At 40.2% G+C, this 17,896-nt stretch overlaps 1 protein-coding gene across 1 annotated transcript in view; it reads left to right on the forward strand.

Annotated features, from left to right (window-relative positions):
* ALMS1 (ALMS1 centrosome and basal body associated protein) overlaps nucleotides 1–17,896 on the forward strand; it is a 215,658-nt gene that overhangs the window by 125,464 nt on the left and 72,298 nt on the right. Inside the window, exon 12 of the mRNA XM_003268797.2 lies at nucleotides 12,607–12,732. Coding sequence (XP_003268845.2) covers nucleotides 12,607–12,732 — 126 coding nt within the window. The remainder of the gene's footprint in view (nucleotides 1–12,606; nucleotides 12,733–17,896) is intronic.

The following is a 17,896-nucleotide window of genomic DNA, read 5'->3' on the forward strand; positions in this document are numbered from 1 at the left end:
TTCTCCTGCCTCAGCCTCCCAAGTAGCTGGGACTACAGGCGCGTACCACCATGCCCAGCTAATTTTTGTATTTTTAGTAGAGATGGAGTTTCACCATGTTGGCCAGGATGATCTTGATCTCTTCACCTCGTGATCCGCCCACCTCGGGCTCCCAAAATGTTGGGATTACAGGCGTGAGCCACTGTGCCTGGCCAAGGTCATTTTTTATTAATTTCTTGACTGGACTTTCTTTAGAGGTCACTTTGCCATGCCCAGTGATAGAAATTAATACCTCTAGGTGTTAATCTTACTCCTTTTTAAAAGTAACCTTATTTCTTCTGGATAATTCAGGTCAATCATAGATTTAGTCAGCAATCTGTAAGCTGCTCTATGTTTTGCTTTAGTGATATAAAAAATGTTAAGTAGCTAGGTGGCTCCTGTCCCTGGTAGAATTGTCCCTTTCTTATTTCTAAGATCTTCCATCTAACAACACTCATAGTCACAAAGGTTGAAAGCAAAAACTTCTTAAAAAGCTTCTTTGTTCCCAAATGCATGCGTTCTATGTGGTGCTCGGTATAGGCAAGTACCATCTATGGTTCAGAGCATATCCCAAATCCCATAAGAAAGCATTATAGACTCAGAAAGTGGTGTTCCCCAGCTTATGCCATAACACTTTTCAGTAAATAGCTCACTCACTTTATTTATTTATTTATTTTTTTAGGTTTAGCATAGTTATGGTCCATAAGGCATGGATAAGGACAGTAAATCCCTTTAGGCATCAATTTTTTGTCTCATTTCCTTCATTTGGAAGTGAGTTTCTTCCTTAGAAGCAGGCTACTAACAATGTGGAATTCATTGCCAAAATGTCATCAGAATGATAGAGTTGCCAAGGATGGTGACACAGTTCTAAGTAATATAAAGATTATTGTTTCTGGCCAGGCGTGGTGGCTCACACCTGTAATCCCAGCCCTTTGGGAGGCTGAGGAGGGTGGATCACTTGGGGTCAGGAGTTTGAGACCAGCCTGGCCAACATGGTGAAACCTCATCTCTACTAAAGATACAAAAATTAGCCGGGCATGGTGGCACGTGCCTGTAATCCCAGCTACTCGGGAGGCTGAGGCAGGAGAATTGCTTGCACCCGAAAGGTGGAGGTTGCAGTAAGCAGAGATCGTGCCAGTGCACTCCAGCCTGGGCGACAGAGTGAGACTCCTTACCCGCTCCCCACCAAAAAAAGAAAAGATTATTGTTTCCAGAGAAGGAGAGCTCATTCTACTCCGGGACAATCAGAATCAGTCTAGAGGATTTTGGGTTTTATTAACTAGAGATGAGCAACTAGGAGTCCATCTAGAAATGGTTGCAGGATATAAGAGAAAACCGTGGTCTATAAGAATAAGGATAAACGGAAGGAGCTGGAGGCGTTCCGCCATGAGAAATGGTAGCTACATTGAAAATTCATAATCATATGAGCAATACAACCCTATGAAATGCTCAGAAATAATCTAAACAAAAATTTTAAATGACCTAATGCAGGAAACACTAATCCTTTTTGTAAAGATAGAAAATAATAATTGACTAAATTAAAAGAAAAGTATGATTCTAGAATGGAAGGCTGAATATTGTAAAAATATCATTTATTCCCACATAAATTTATACTCTAATTCTGCACAAAGTTCTAATGGAACTGTTTTTTTGAACTGCTTAATTTATCTTTACAAATTTATTTTTATTTTTAATTTTTCTGGGTATATAGTAGACATAGATATTTATGAGGTACATGAGCTATTTTGATATGGGCATACAGTGTATAATAATCTCATCAAGGTAAATGGGATATCCATCACCTCAAGCATTTATCCATTCTTTGTGTTAACAATCCAGTTATATTATTTTGGTTATTTTATTTTATTTTTTATGTATTTATTTTTTTTGAGATGGATTCTTGCTCTGTCACCCAGGCTGGAGTACAGTGGCATGATCTCAGCTCACTGCAACGTCTGCCTCCTTGGTTCAAGCAATTCTCTTGCCTCAGCCTCCTGAGTAGCTGGGATTATAGGCACCCGCCACCATGCCCGGCTAATTTTTGTATTTTTAGTAGAGATGGGGTTTCACCATGTTGGCCAGGCTGGTCCCGAACTCCTGATCTCAAGTGATCTGCCCGCCTCGGCCTCCCAAAGTGCTGGATTACAGATGTGAGCCACCATGCCTAGCTGTCTTTTGGTTATTTTAAAATGTACAATGAATTATTGACTGTAGACCCTGTTGTGCTATCAAATACTATGTCTTGCTGATTGTATCTAACTACATTTTTATACCCATTAACAATCCGCACTTTCCCCACACTGCTCACTACCCTTCCCAGCCTCTGGTAGCCTTCTTTATCTCTCATGTGTGTCCATGAATTCAGTTGTTTAAATTTTTAGATCCCACAAATAAGTGAGAACATGTGAAGTTTGTTTCTGTGCCTGGCTTATTTCACTTTATATAATGACCTCCAATTTCATCCATGTTGCTGCAAATGACAGGATCTCATTATTTTTTATGGCTGAATAGTATTCCATTGTGTATATGTACTGCCTTTGTGTATATGTACTACATTGTGTATATGTAATAGATTAATTTATCCATTAATCTATTGATGGACACTTAGGTTGCTTCTAAATTTTGGCTATTTTGAACAGTGCTGCAATAAACATGGGGTGCAGATTTATCTCTTTGACATACTGATTTACTTTATTTTGGTTATATACCTAGCAGTGGGATTGCTGGATCATATGTTAGCTCTAATTGTAGTTTTTTGAGGAGTCTACAAACTGTTCTCTGTAGTGGTTGTACTGATTTACATTCCCAGCAACAGTGTACAAGAGTTCCCTTTTCTGCACATTCTTGCCAACATTTGTTGTTGTATATCTTTTGAATAAAACCATTTTAACTGGGGTGAGATGGTATCTCATTGTAGTTTTGCTTTGCATTTCTCTGATGATCACTGATGTTGAGCACCTTTTCATATGCCTGTTTGCCATTTATATGTCTTCTTTTGAGAAATGTTTGTTCAGATCTTTTGCCCATTTTTAAATTGGATTATTAGTTTTTTTTCCTGTAGAGTTGTTTCAGTTCTTTATACATTATGGCTACTAATCACTTGTCAGATGGATAGTTTGCAAATGTTTCCTCCTATTCTGTGGTTTATCTCTTCACTGTTGTTTCCTTTGCCATGTGAAAGCTTTTTAACATAATGTGATCCCATTTGTCCATTTTTGCTTTGGTTGCCTGTGTATGTGGGGTATTAGTCAAGAAATCTTCGCTAATCTTTAATGTCCTAGAGAGTTTTCCCAGTGTTTTCTTCTAGTAGTTTCATAGCTTGAGGTCTTACATTTAAGTCTTTAATCCATTTTGATTTGATTTCTGTATATGGTGAAAGATAGAGGTTTAGCTTTATTCTTCTGCATGTAGATAACCAGTTTTCCCAGCACCATTTGTTGAAGACACTGTCTTTTTCCCAGTGTATGTTCTTGGCACCTTTGTTGAAAATGAGTTCACTGTAGGTGTGTGGATTTGTTTCTGGGTTCTCTGGTTCTGTTTCATTGGTTTATGTGCCTGTTGTTACTATGTGCCTGTTGGTTACTATAGTATTGTAGTATAATTTGAAGTTAGGTATTGTGATTCTTCCAGTTTCGTTCTTTATGCTTAGGATAGCTTTGTCTATTCTGGGTCTTTTGTGGTTCCATATAAATTTTAGGATTTTTTCTATTTCTGTGAAGAATGTTATTAGTATTTTGATAGGGATTGCCTTGAATACAGATTCAGTGGAATACCGATTGCTTTAGGTAGTATGGACATTTTAACAATATTGATTCTTCTAATTCATGAACATGGAATATTTTTCCATTTTTTTGTTGTCCTCTTCAATTATTTTCATCAGTGTTTTATAGTTTCCTTTATAGAGATCTTTCACTTCTTTGGTTAATTGCTAGGTATTTGATTTTATGTGTGGCTATTGTAAATGGGATTACTTTTTAAATTTCGTTTTCACATTGTTCACTGTTGACATATAGAAATGTGAACTGATTTTTGTATGTTGATTTTTGTATTCTGCAACTTTACTGAATTTACTGATTGTGGATGCTCTAGGTTTTTACAAATATAAGATTGTATCATCTGCAAACAAGGATAATTTGACTTTTTCCTTTCCAATTTGGATCTCCTATCTTTCTCTTGTCTGATTGCTCGAGCTAGGACTTCCAGTGCTATGTTGAATAATGGTTTTGAAAGTAGGCATCCTTGTCATGTTCCACATCTTAGAGGAAAGGTTTTCAGTTTCTTCTCCATTCAGTATGATACTAGCTGTGGGTCTGTCATATATGGCTTTTATTATGTTGAGGTACGTGTTCTCTATACCCAGTTTTTTGAGGGTTTTTATCACGAAGAGATGTTGAATTTTAAGAAATGTTTTTTCAGCGTCAGTTGAAACGATCATTGGTTTTTGTCCTCCATTTTGTTGATATGAGGCATCACATTGATTGATTAGCATATGTTAAACCATCCTTGCATCCCTGGGATGAATCCTTCTTGGTCATGATGAATGATCTTTTTAATGTGTTGTTGAATTTGGTTTGCTAGTATTTTGTTGAGGATTTTTGCATCAATATTCATGAGGGAGATTGGCTTGTAGTTTTCTTTTCTTTTCTTTTTCTTTTTTTTTTTGGATGTGTCTTTGGTTTACTGGTCTTGTAGAAGGAGTTTGGATGTATTCTCTCCTCCTCCATTTCTTGGAATAGTTTGAGTAGGATTGGTATTAGTTCTTCTTTAAATATTTGGTATAATTCAGCAGTTAAGCCATTGAGTCCTCAGCTTTTCTTTGCTGGGAGACTTTTTATTACAACTTTGACCTTGTTGCTTGTTATTGGTCTCTTTCGATTTTGGATTTCTTCCTGGTTGATCAGTTGTATGTTTCTAGGAATTTTTTTTCTAGCTTTTTCAATTTATTGGTGTAAAGTTGCTCATAGTAGTGTCTCATCATCCTTTAAATTTCTGTGGTATAGGTTGTAATGTCGCCTTTTTTAATCTCTTATTTTATTTACATGAGTCTTCTCTCTGTTTTTCTTAATCTGGCTAAAGGTTTGTTGATTTTGTTTATCTTTTCAGCAAACAAACTTTTTGTTTCATTGATCTTTTGTGATGTTTTTCTCATTTCAATTTTATGTATTTCTGCTCTGATCTTTCTTTTTTCTACTAATTATAGATTTCATTTTCTCTTTTCTAGTTCATTAGCATACATTGTTAGGTTGTTTATTTGAAGTTTTTCTATGTTTTTTTAATGTAGGTGCTTATACCTATAAACTTTCCTTTTAGTACTGCTTTTGCTGTATCCCATAGGTTTTGGTATGCTGTATTTCCATTATCATTTGTCTCAAGAAATTTATAAATTTCTTTCTTGATTTCTTCATTGACCCACTGGTCATTCAGAAACATTATTTCATTTCCATGCATTTGTATAGTTTCCAAAGTTCCTCTCATTATTGATTTCTAGTTTTATTTCATTGTGATCAGAGAAATGACTTGATATAATTACAATTATTTTTGAATTTTTGAACACTTGTTTTGTGGCCTAAAATATGACCTATCCTTGAGAATGATCCATGTGCTGAGAACAATGTGTATTCTGCAGCCGTTGGATGAAATGTTCTGTAAATATCTATTAGGTCCATTCAATGTATCTTTGTTGATTTTTCTGTCTGGATGATCTGTCCAATACTGAAAGCGGGATGTTGAAGTTTGCAGCTATTATTGTGTTAGGTTCTATCTCTCTCTTTAGCTGTAAGAATACTTGCTTTATATATCTGGGTACTCCAGTGTTGAGTCCATATATATTTACAGTTGTTATATCCTCTTGCTGAATTGACCTCTTTATCATTAGATAATGACCTTCTTTGTCTGTTTTTATACTTTTTGTCTTAAAGTCTATTTTGTCTGATATGAGTATAGCTATTCTTCCTCTCTTTTGGTTTCTATTTGCGTGGGATATCTTTTTCCATCCCTTTATTTTTAGTCTATTCGTGGTCTTTAGAGGTTAATTGTGTTTCTTGTAGGAAATAGATGGTTGGGTCTTGTTTTTTTATGCATTCATTCAACCACTGTATGTCTTTGGATAGGAGGATTTAGTCTACTGCTTTTTATTTTTTATTTTAGATTTGCCCTTTTGAGGATATTTTCTAGATCCTGTAGGCATGCTTTATTCTTTTTTATTCCTTTTTTTCTTTTGTCTCCTCTGACTGTATTTTCAAATAGCCTGTCTTCAAGCTCACTGTGTTTAATCAATTTTGCTGTTAAGAGAGTCTGATGCATTCTTTAGTGTGTCAGCTGTATTTTTCTACTCCAGTATTTCTGCTTGATTCTTTTTAATTATTTCAGTCTTTTTGTTAAATTTATCTTATAGGATTCTGAGTTCTTTCTCTGTGTTATCTTGAATTTCTTTGAGTTTCCCCAAAGCAGTTTTTTTTTTTTTTTTTTTTTTTTTTTTTTTTTTTTTTTTGAGATGGACTCTTGCTCTGTCGCCAAGGATGGAGTACAGTGGTGCAGTCTCAGCTCGCTGCAGCCTCTGCCCCTTGGGTTCAAGCAATTCTCCTGCCTCACCCTCCCGAGTAGCTGGGACTACAGGGGTGTGCCACCACACCTGGCTAATTTTTGTGTTTTTAGTAGAGATGGGGTTTCACCGTGTTGGCCAGGCTGGTCTCGTACTCCTGACCTCAGGTGATCTGCCCACCTTGGCCTCCCAAAGTGTTGGGATTATAGGCATGAGCCACTGCACCCAGCCAAAACAGATATTTTTGAATTCTTTTTCTGAAAGGTTCCACATCTCTGTTTCTCCAGGATTGGTTTTTAGTGTCATATTTAGTTCATTTGGTGAGGTCACGTTTTCATAGATGGTCTAGAAGCTTGTGGATATTTGTTGGTGTCTGAGCATTGAAGAATTAGGTATTTATTGTAGTCTTCGCAGTCTGACTTTTGTTTATACCCATCCTTCTTGGGAATGCTTTCAAGGAATTCAAAGGGAGTTGGGTGTTATGGTCTGAGTTTTTGGTCACTGTAGCCATATCTCCATTAGGGGGCACCTCAAGCCTGGTAACACTGTGACTCTTGCAGACTTGTAGAGGTACCACCTTGGAGGTTGTATTAGTCCATTTTCAAACTGCTATAAGTATGCTACCTGAAACTGGTTAATTTATAAAGAAAGGGAGTTCAGTTGACTCAGTTCTGCATGGCTGGGGAGGCCTCAGGAAACTTACAATCATGGCAGAAGGTGAAGGGAAAGCAAGGCACGTCTTACATGGTGGCAGGAGAGAGCGAGAGCTCAGGGATAACTGCCACGTTAAAACCATCAAGATCTCATGAGAACTCCCTCACTATCACAAGAACAGCATGAGAGAAACTGCCCCCATGATCCAATCACCTCCCACCAGGTCCCTCCCTCAACATGTGGGGATTACAATTTGAGATGAGATTTGGCTAGGGACACATATTATTCCACCCCTAGCCCCTCCCAAATTTCATGTCCTTTTCACATTTAAAAACCAATCATGCCTTCCTAATAGTCCCCCAGAATCAACTCATTCCAGCATTAACCCAAAAGTCCAAGTCCAAAGTCTTATCTGAGACAAGGCAGGTAGGTCCGTTCCGCCTGTGAGCCTGTAAAATAAAAAACAAGTTAGTTAGTTCCAAGATACAGTGGGGGTACAGGCATTGGATAAGTGGTCCCATTCCAAATGGGAGAAGTTGGCTAAAACAAAGGGATTACAGGCCCCATGCAAATTGGAAACCTGGCTGGGCAGTCATTAAATCTTAAAGCTCCAAAATTTCTTTTGACTCCATGTCTTACATCCAGGGCATGCTGATGCAAGAGGTTGGCTCCCACGGCCTTGGGCAGCTCCACCCCTGAGGTTTTGCAGGGCACAGCTCCCACAGCTCCCACAGCTACTGTCATGAGCTGGTGTTTAGTGCCTGTGGCTTTTCCAGGTGCACAGTGCAAGCTGTTGGTGGATCTACCATTCTGAGGTCTAGAGGATGGTGGCCCTCTTCTCACAGCTCCACTAGAGAGTGCCCAAGTAGGGACTGTTAGTGGGGGTTCCAACTCACATTACCAGTCTGCATTGCCCTAGTAGAGGTTCTCCATGAGTGCTCTGTCCCTGCAGCAGACTTCTTCCTGGACATCTAGGCATTCATATATCCTCTGAAATCTAGGTGGAAGCTCCCAAAGCTCAACTCTTGTCTTCTGTGCACCTGTAGGCCCAACACCACGTGAAACTGCCAAAGCTTGGGGCTTGCACCCTCTGAAGCAATGTCCTGAGCTGTCCTTTTAGCTACAGATGGAGCTAGAGCAGCTGGGACACAGGGCACCAAGTCCCAAGGCTGCACAGAGCAGCTGGGCCCTAGGCGGGGCCCACAAAACCATTTTTCCCTCCTAGGCCTCCAGGCCTGTGATGGAAGGGACTCCCATTAAGATCTCCGACATGCCCTGGAGACATTTTCCCCATTGTCTTGGCTATTAACATTTGGCTCCTCGTTACTTATGCAAATTTCTGCAGGCAGCTTGAATTCCTTGAATGGGTTTTTCTTTTCTACTGCATAGTTAGGCTGCAAATTTTTCAAACGTTTATGCCCTGCTTCCCTTTTAAACATAAATTCCAATTTCAAACCCTCTCTTTGTGAATGTACGTAACTGCTTTCAGAATAAGCCAGGTCACCTCTTGAATACTTTGCTGTTTAGAAATTTCTTCCGCCAGATACCCTAAATCATTTCTTTCAAGCTCGGATCTCCAGGGCAGGGGCAAAATGCTGCCAGTCTCTTTGCTAATGCATAGCAAAAGTGACCTTTACGCCAGTTCCCAACAAGTTTCTCATCTCCATCTGAGACCACCTCAACCTGGACTTCATTGTCCATATCACTGTCAGCACTTTTGGTCAAAACCATTCAGTAAGCCTCTAGAATGTTCCAGACCTTCCCACATCTTCCTGTCTTCCTCTAAGCCTTCCAGACTGTTCCAGTCTCTGCCTGTTACCCAGTTCCCAAGTTGCTTCCACATGTTCAGGTTATCTTTATAGCAGTGCCCCACTTCTGGCACCAATTCTTTGTATTCGTTTTCACACTGCTTTAACCTGAGACTGGGTAATTTATAAGTAAAAGAGGTTTAATTGACTAACAGTTCCACATGGTTGGGGAGGCCTCAGGAAACTTACAATCGTGGTGGAAGGTGAAGGGGAAGCAAGACACATCTTACCTGGCAGCAGGAGAAAGAGAGCTCGGGGAAACTGCCACTTTTAAATCATCAAAATCTCATGAGAATTCCCTCACTATCATGAGAACAAGGTGGGGGAACCACACCCATAATCTAATCACTTCCCACCAGGTCTCTGCTTCAACATATGGGGATTACAATTTGAGATGAGATTTGGTTGGGTACTCAGAGCCAAACCATATCAGAAGTTTTTGATAAGATCCAGAAAAATTCTCTGGATTACCAGGTAGAGACTCTTGTTCTTTTCCTTTACTTTCTCCCAAAGAAATGGAGTCTGTCTCTGTGCTGAGCTGCTTGGAGCTGGTGTGACACAAGCACCCTTGTGGCCACCACCAGTGGGACTGTTCTAGGTCAGACCTGAAGCCAGAACACGCCTGAGGTCTACAGGAACCACTTGCTGGATACTGCCTATGTTTGTTCAAGGCTCTGGGGCTCTACAATCAGCAGGTGGCAAAGCCAGGCAGTCTTGTGTGCTTTCCTTCAGGGTGGCAATTTCCCCCTGGCCCTAGGCAGGTCCAGAATTGCTGTCTGGGAGCCATGACCTGAAGTCAGAAACCTTAGTGCTTTATTCTGCTGTGGCTGAACTGGCATCCATGCCACAAGACAAACAGTTCTTCTTATTCTTTCCTCTTTTCCACAAACAGAGGAGTCACTCCCCATGGCCACCACTGCCCCAGGCTTGTGGTGACTGCTGGCTGCCTACCACTGATATTCATTCAAGGCCCAAGGGCTCTTTTGTCAGCTTGGGTGAATGTTTCTAGGCCAGAGACTCTCACTTCAGGGCAATGGCCTCCATTCTGGCCCAGGGCAGGTCCAGAAATGCCATCCACAAGCCAATACCTGGAATCAGGAACTCCTGGAGCTTACTTTGTACTCTACCCCTCTGTGGCTGAGCTGGCACCTAAGCTGCAAAACAAAGTCCTATTTAATCTTCCCTCTCCTTTTCTCAAGCAAAGGGAGTCTCTCCTCATAGCCACCATAGCTGGGAAGTGTGCTGGGTCACATCTGAAGCAAGCACATCTCTGAGTCTCACCCAGGTGAGTACTGCCTGGCTACCACTGCTGACTATTCAGGACCCAAATACTCTTTAGTCAGCAGGTGATGAATCCTGCCAGGACTGGCTCCTTCCCTGCAAGGCAGCAAGTTCCTTTCTGGCCCAGGGTGTGTCTAGAAATGTTGTCTAGGAACTAGGTTATGGAATGGAGGCCTCAGGACTCTGCCTGGCATCTCTATCATACTGTGGCTGAGCTGGTATCCAGGTTGCAAGACAAAGGTCTGTTTAATCTTCCGTCTTCCCAAGTGAAAGGAAAGACCCTCTCCTGGAGCTGCAAGCTGTGCTGTCTAGGTTTGGGTATGGAGTGGCGCAAGTGCTTCCCTTGGCCATTTTGGCTGGTGTCTTACTAGGTTGCATACCCCCAAGTCAACTGGCTCTGATTCCAGCATATCACCAAGACTTTCCTGGGAATGGAAGACTTTTCTTACTGCTTTAGGCTATGGTATAAGCTATTTTATCACAGAAACCCTAAATTACAGGTAAGTAGTCTAGAGCAGATAGCTGAGTTGCATATCTGGTGGCTCTGGCATCCTTCCATCTCTGGAAGTGTGACTTCCATTTCTGGGTCTAGAGTAACTGCTACAGCTATCATGATCTGCAGTATCTAGGAAGTGAGGGGCTTTAATGGGATACCTTTACTGGAATGCCTGGAAGTTTCACATATTCTTGCACTCTTCCCATGGGCTGAACAAAGTCACCCATACGTTCACACATGGCTGTAAGGGAGATTGGAAGTGTATATAGATGGATAGATGTAAGGAGGGAGGGAAGTTGGACATGAGGGTATATTTGACAGTTTCTACCAATCATGAAAGAAAAACTAGTATATAGAAAAAAAAGTCCATAATAGTAAGATGAGGGCATATTTTTAAAATGAGATTCCATTTACCCCTATTAGCAATTAATCATTTCTTAATGACTATACATATGCTGTTGGAGGAAGACTAAATTGTCACAGACATATTAATAAGCAATTTAGCAGTCAGTACTTTTTTAAAAACATCATGAGGCCGGGTGCGGTGGCTCACACCTGTAATCCCAGCACTTTGGGAGGCCGAGGCGGGTGGATCACGAGGTCAGGAGATCGAGACCATCCTGGCTAACACGGTGAAACCCCGTCTCTACTAAAACCCTGTCTCTACTAAAAATACAAAAAATTAGCCGGGCGAGGTGGCGGGCACCTGTAGTCCCAGCTACGCGGGAGGCTGAGGCAGGAGAATGGCGTGAACCCCGGGGGGTAGAGCCTGCAGTGAGCTGAGATCGCGCCACTGCACTCCAGCCTGGGTGAAAGAGCGAGACTCCGTCTCAAAAAAAAAAAAAAGAAAAACAAACAAGCAAACATCATGAATGGTGTAATTTTTCACTTTGTAAAAAGAATTTACCTCGGGTGGGTGATGGGGGAGAATAAGTATAAACGGGAAAATCTTTATTCACAGAATTCTTTGTAATTGAACATTTTAACACAACCTGCATTTTCAACATTAGGCTAAGAGTTGACTATATTTAATCTGTGGTATAACCATAAAAATATGAAGAATAGGAAGTAAAATGAATATTTTTATTATAAATAGAAAGTAGAAAAGCTGAATTTCAAATTATGCATACTATATGCAGACAGCATTTTAAACAAATAAAAAACAAGAAAAGATCGGTAAGTTATACATTAAAATGTTAACAATAATTATCCTTGAGTGGTAGGACCTTGTAATTTTTTACTTTTATGTATTTTCTTAATATTGAAAATTCATACTCTTGCACTGGAATCTATGTTTTGAAGCCCTGTCACATAGATGAGAATTAGACTTATTGTCTATGACTCTGGAAGCAGAATAAGACCAGTATAAGGGCTTAATTATGACCAGGTTAGGGTTCAATGTAAGATAAGGTGTTTTTTAGTTAGAGTCATCTATATATGGAATGGATTGCAAAAAGTCATCTCAATGAAACCTATCCCTACCATCCTACTTAAACTGTTTCCCCTGCATTTAAACCCCAATTTCTCCTGTATTCCTAATTACCTTCAGCATTTTTATATTTTCCCTGTATCACTTATAATTTATTAAAATGCTAGATAATTTACTCATTTAGTATGTTAATTATTTACTGTATATTTTCCTCCTCTAGAATTCTCATTCTTCTTGAAGGCAGAGATAAATTTCTCTTTGTTCACTCATAAATTCCAAAAGTCATGAACACTGCCTGAAACATAGAAGGCATTCCATATTTGTTCAATGAATTAACAAATGTTTTTCATATTAATTGTTCTGATTTTTACCTCCTTAGGCCAGCCTTTATTATTGCCATATAAGCCTTCTGGTAGTAGGAAGATGTATTATGTTCCACAATTAAGACAAATTCCTCCATCTCCGGATTCCAAATCAGATACCACCGTTGAAAGCTCCCATTCAGGTATTATGCAGAAATTATTCAAAGTTTTATTATTTGATATTTTATTTGTGTATTGGCTAGTTGATTCTGGAGTGACAAAAGTCCAGTGCTCTTTAATTTTTCAGTGAAATATGGAACTTTTCATACCTTGATCTCTGGTTCAGATAGGTGAGTTATTTGATCAGATATATTATATACATATAAGCATTTATAAATATTTGATGAAGGAAATTGTATGGATCATTATTTGGGTTAGTGGGCTCCGTCTAGGGCAAAGTTTCTAAGCTTTCTTGATTCACAGTACCCTTATTGTTTCATTGATTTATTTTCTCCGCTTTATATATAATAAGCAATTTTTTTTTCAAATAGCAACTAAGGAATTAGGACATAAATACTAATTGTTTTCCTCTAACAACTAATTTAACAAATTTGTTATTTATTTTTGGTTTTGATTTTTGAAAAAAGAATTTGTTCATAAATAACAGTGATTACTTACTAATGACATATGTGTAGCTGTTGGACACTGTGCAACTTCCCAAACCATGAGATGAGATTGAACCCTTTTATTTTCTGCTTTTTATTACAGCAGCTGCCAAAAATCCAGCTTTTGCCAAGGCACAACAGCATTGAAAGGAACATGGCACTATCTGATGTTGACACTTTGACCTTGAGCTAGTAGTTTATCACTGTCCTTTTCCTAGAATTTTAAACTATCCTGCAGCATCCCTGTGAATCCATTACAGAAGAGCTGCAGAGTTAGGAAATGAATAATACCCCATGGAGGCACTAGATAAATATTTCCTATGGATATTTTAAGTTAAGGATGCAGAGTTGGTGTGGTGTAGGGTTTTGATTGGTGGGACAGTATTTTGAGTTGTTGACAGGATGTGACTTGGTTCACTTTAGACAAATTGTTTTTTCCATGATTGTCTATAAATATCATTATATGTGTAGAAATTACAAAGAAAGGAGAAGTTGCTCCTGGTCTTAGGCAGACATTTTTGTTACTTTTATATGAAAGAGAACCAAACTAGCTTCTGATAGTAACTGCATTAAAGCCTCTGATATAACCTCGCCTAATTTCCCACAATGATGGCATTGAAAAAAAAGAACCACAAAAATACTCACCAAAAGTTAAGATTGTGAAGTTTATAGCCATAAATGAAGAAATGTTTACTCCTTGCAAGGCTATGGTTTTAAAAATACTGTTAATGGCTACCAGAAAGAAAACAAGCTCACTTAATTGATTGTAGGTAGGAAAATCTTCTATCCCACTTACTCATAGTTCAGAAGACAGAATGTCTGTAAACCATAGAAACCTGGTCAGATGTGCCAGTATTTTCTGAGGCCTCCAGTGTCCTGCTATCGATATACATCACTAACACTTCCGTCTGGTTGGAGAGATTAACTTAGAGAAAGATTGAACAGTGTAGGTGATGGGAGGAGAAAATGACTCAGGACTGGCACACTGTATCCTGAGAAATATAGTTTCTGTAATAAAGTACTGTAAGCATCAGTACGACAAAAAGAGATCTAGTTGCCATACACACTTGAGATTGTTTTTTCATGTTCTTCATCTATTCTGAGAGTGAGGAAGTTGGGAATAGAAAACAATCCTTTCTTAGACCAGTAGACCTACACTGGATGAAAGCCTAGGAATTGTTCTAATTCCTAGCCATTATCTATGAATATGTTGTACATCTATAGCTATGAGAGGAGCCAATTAGAGTTTGGGGCCAAGAGCAAGACATACATCATTGTTAGCAAATATTTGGGCCAAATAACTGTTCTTCAGTTGAAAATAGGTAAATAATAGAATTCATGCAAACAACAACGATGGCAAAAAACTGGGGCAAAGGAAACAGCCATCCAAAGAAAGAGATAAATGTCTGCAAATAAACCAGTCTTAATAGCAACCCAGGGAGTATTTATTCAAGAAAAATGGCCAAATCCCACTAAGCACAGTAAGCGTTAGCATTTTAACTTGCCCTAGTCCCATTCCCAGTACCTCAGCTCAGTGATAGCCTTAAGAAATATAGCTTTCTTTTCCAAGACCAGAGGATGCAAAATGGAGCTGGGCCTCTTTTAAAACTTCCTTCCCAAAGAATTGTTAATATTTGACCTATCTAGTGGTTCCATGAAGATTCCACACAAAAGGCTTATCTTTACTTGACCTGACTGGGGGCCATCCAGTGCTAAAGGCCTCTGGTGAAGGGTAGGGAAAGATGTTTATCAAAAAACATTTACAGACAAGTATTTTAATATCATAGTGGCTGAGGTGCGGACTAGCAGTTGAGGTAAACAGTAAACTAACTGAAAAGCTTAAAAGGAACACTTGAGGATAAGATGTTGATAGATTCTTTGAAAGGCTCTGACATATTCCTAAGACTCTGGGAGACGCCATACATGCATAGGCCTGTGTATGCTCGGGAAAGACCCAAGGTGCTAGGTCTTATCTCTGGCTGACCTTGAGGATCTGTACAAGAAGAAAAGGGAAGGCTAAGGTAGAGTTGACAGCTGCCTAGGTCAGTGTTGAAAGTACATCCCAACATATGTGTGGAGCCATTTGATGAAGGCTGGGAGATTTATTGGTCCTAGGCATTTAAGGAAATCCCTGTTCAGGCATTAGCTGACCACTAAGCTAATTGAGTAGTAACTTCAGTGGCCATGTATAAAAAGAATATAGACTTTACAGAATTAGTTCAGAGAAGTTATTAAAACAACATAAAGCAACAACACCAAACCCTGGGATGGAAGTAGAATCTGGTTTCCAGAGTTGCTGCATTGTATTATTTAAATGTCCAGGCTGGGTGTGGTGGCTCATGCCTGTAATGCCAGCACTTTGGGAGGCTGAGAAGGGAGGATTGCCTGAGCCCAGGAGTTTGAGATCAGCCTGGGCAATATAGCAAGACCCTGTCTCTACAAAAAATTAAAAATTAGCCAGGCATGATGGCCTACGCTTGTAGTCCCAGCTACTCGGAAGGCTGAGGCATGAGTATCACTTGAACCCTGGAGTTTAAGGCTGCAGTGAACTGTGATTGCTCCACTGCATTCCATTCTGGGCAACAGAGTGAGACCATGTCTCAAAGAACAAAAACAAAAACAAAAAAACAAAGGCAACAAAAGAAAAATATATATGTGAGACTTTATCAAAATTCAAAACTTTTGTACACAAAATCCAGTCAACAGAATGAAAAGGTGACTTACAGAATAGGAGAAAATATTTGCAAATCATTTATCTGATGAGAGATTAATACCTAAATATGTGAGGAACTCTTACAACTCAACAATAACCCAAACAATCTGATTCATAAATGGGCACAAAATCTGATGGACGTTTCTCCAAGGAAGATGTGCAAATAGCCAATAAGCACCTGAAAATCTTCTCTACATCATTAATCATGAGGGAAATACCAAACAAAACCATAGTAAGATACCACTTCACACCCGTTAGAATCACTGTTATTTTAAAAAACAAGCAGAGGGAGCTAAGATGGCCGAATAGGAACAGCTCCAGTCTACAGCTCCCAGCGTGAGCGACGCAGAAAACGAATGATTTCTGCATTTCCAACTGAGGTACCGGGTTCATCACAGGGATTGTCAGATAGTGGGTGCAGAACAGTGGGTGCAGTGCACCGAGCATGAGCCGAAGCAGGGCGAGGCATCGCCTCACCCGGGAAGCGCAAGGAGTCAGGGAATTCCCTTTGCTAGCCAAGGAAAGGGGTGACAGACGGCACCTGGAAAATTGGGTCACTCCCACCCTAATACTGCGCTTTTCCAACGGTCTTAGCAAATGGCACACCAGGAGATTGTATCCCACACCTGGCTTGGAGGGTCCTATGCCCACAGAGCCTCGCTTATTGCCAGCACGGCAGTCTGAGATCAAACTGCAAGGCGGCAGCGAGGCTGGGGGATGGACACCCTCCATTGCAGAGGCTTGAGTAGGTAAACAAAGCGTCCAGGAAGCTCAAATTGGGTGAAGCCCACTGCAGCTCAAGGAGGCCTGCCTGCTTCTGTAGACTCCACCTCTGGGGGCAGGGCATAGCCAAACAAAAGGCAGCAGAAACCTCTGCAGACTTAAATGTCCCTGTCTGACAGCTTTGAAGACAGTAGTGGTTCTCCCAGCACACAGCTTGAGATCTGAGAACAAACAGACTGCCTCCTCAAGTGGGACCCTGACCCCCAAGTAGCCTAACTGGGAGGCACGCCTCAGTAGGGGCAGACTGACACTTCACACAGTCGGGTACTCCTCTGAGACAAAACTTCCAGAGGAACGATCAGGTGGCAACATTTGCTGTTCACCAATATTCGCTGTTCTGCAGCCTCCGCTGCTGATACCCAGGCAAACAGCGTCTGGAGTGGACCTCCAGCAAACTCCAACAGACCTGCAGCTGAGGGTCCTGACTATTAGAAGGAAAACTAACAAACAGAAAGGACATCCACACCAAAACCCCATCTGTACGTCACCATCATCAAAGACCAAAGGTAGATAAAACCACAAAGATGCGGAAAAAACAGAGCAGAAAAACTGAAAATTCTAAAAATCGGAGCGCCTCTCCTCCTCCAAAGGAACGCAGCTCCTCACCAGCAACGGAACAAAGCTGGACGGAGAATGACTTTGACGAGTTGAGAGAAGAAGGCTTCAGATGATCAAACTACTCCGAGCTAAAGGAGGAAGTTCGAACCCATGGCATAGAAGTTAAAAACCTTGAAAAAAGATTAGACGAATGGCTAACTAGAATAACTAATGCAGAGAAGTCCTTAAAGGACCTGATGGAGCTGCAAACCATGGCACGAGACCTACGTGACGAATGCAGAAGCCTCAGTAGCCGATTCGATCAACTGGAAGAAGGGATATCAGTGATGGAAGATCAAATGAATGAAATGAAGTGAGAAGAGAATTTTAGAGAAAAAAGAATAAAAAGAAACAAACAAAGCCTCTAAGAAATATGGGACTATGTGAAAAGACCAAATCTGCATCTGATTGGTGTACTTGAAAGTGACAGGGAGAATGGAACCATGTTGGAAAATATTCTGCAGGTTATTACCCAGGAGAACTTCCCCAACCTAGCAAGGCAGGCCGACATTCAGATTCAGGAAATACAGAGAACGCCACAAAGATGCTCCTTGAGAAGAGCAGCTCCAAGACACATAATTGTCAGATTCACCAAAGTTGAAATGAAGG

This window comes from Nomascus leucogenys, chromosome 14, assembly GCF_006542625.1.
Source record: "Nomascus leucogenys isolate Asia chromosome 14, Asia_NLE_v1, whole genome shotgun sequence".
NCBI lineage: Eukaryota > Metazoa > Chordata > Mammalia > Primates > Hylobatidae > Nomascus > Nomascus leucogenys.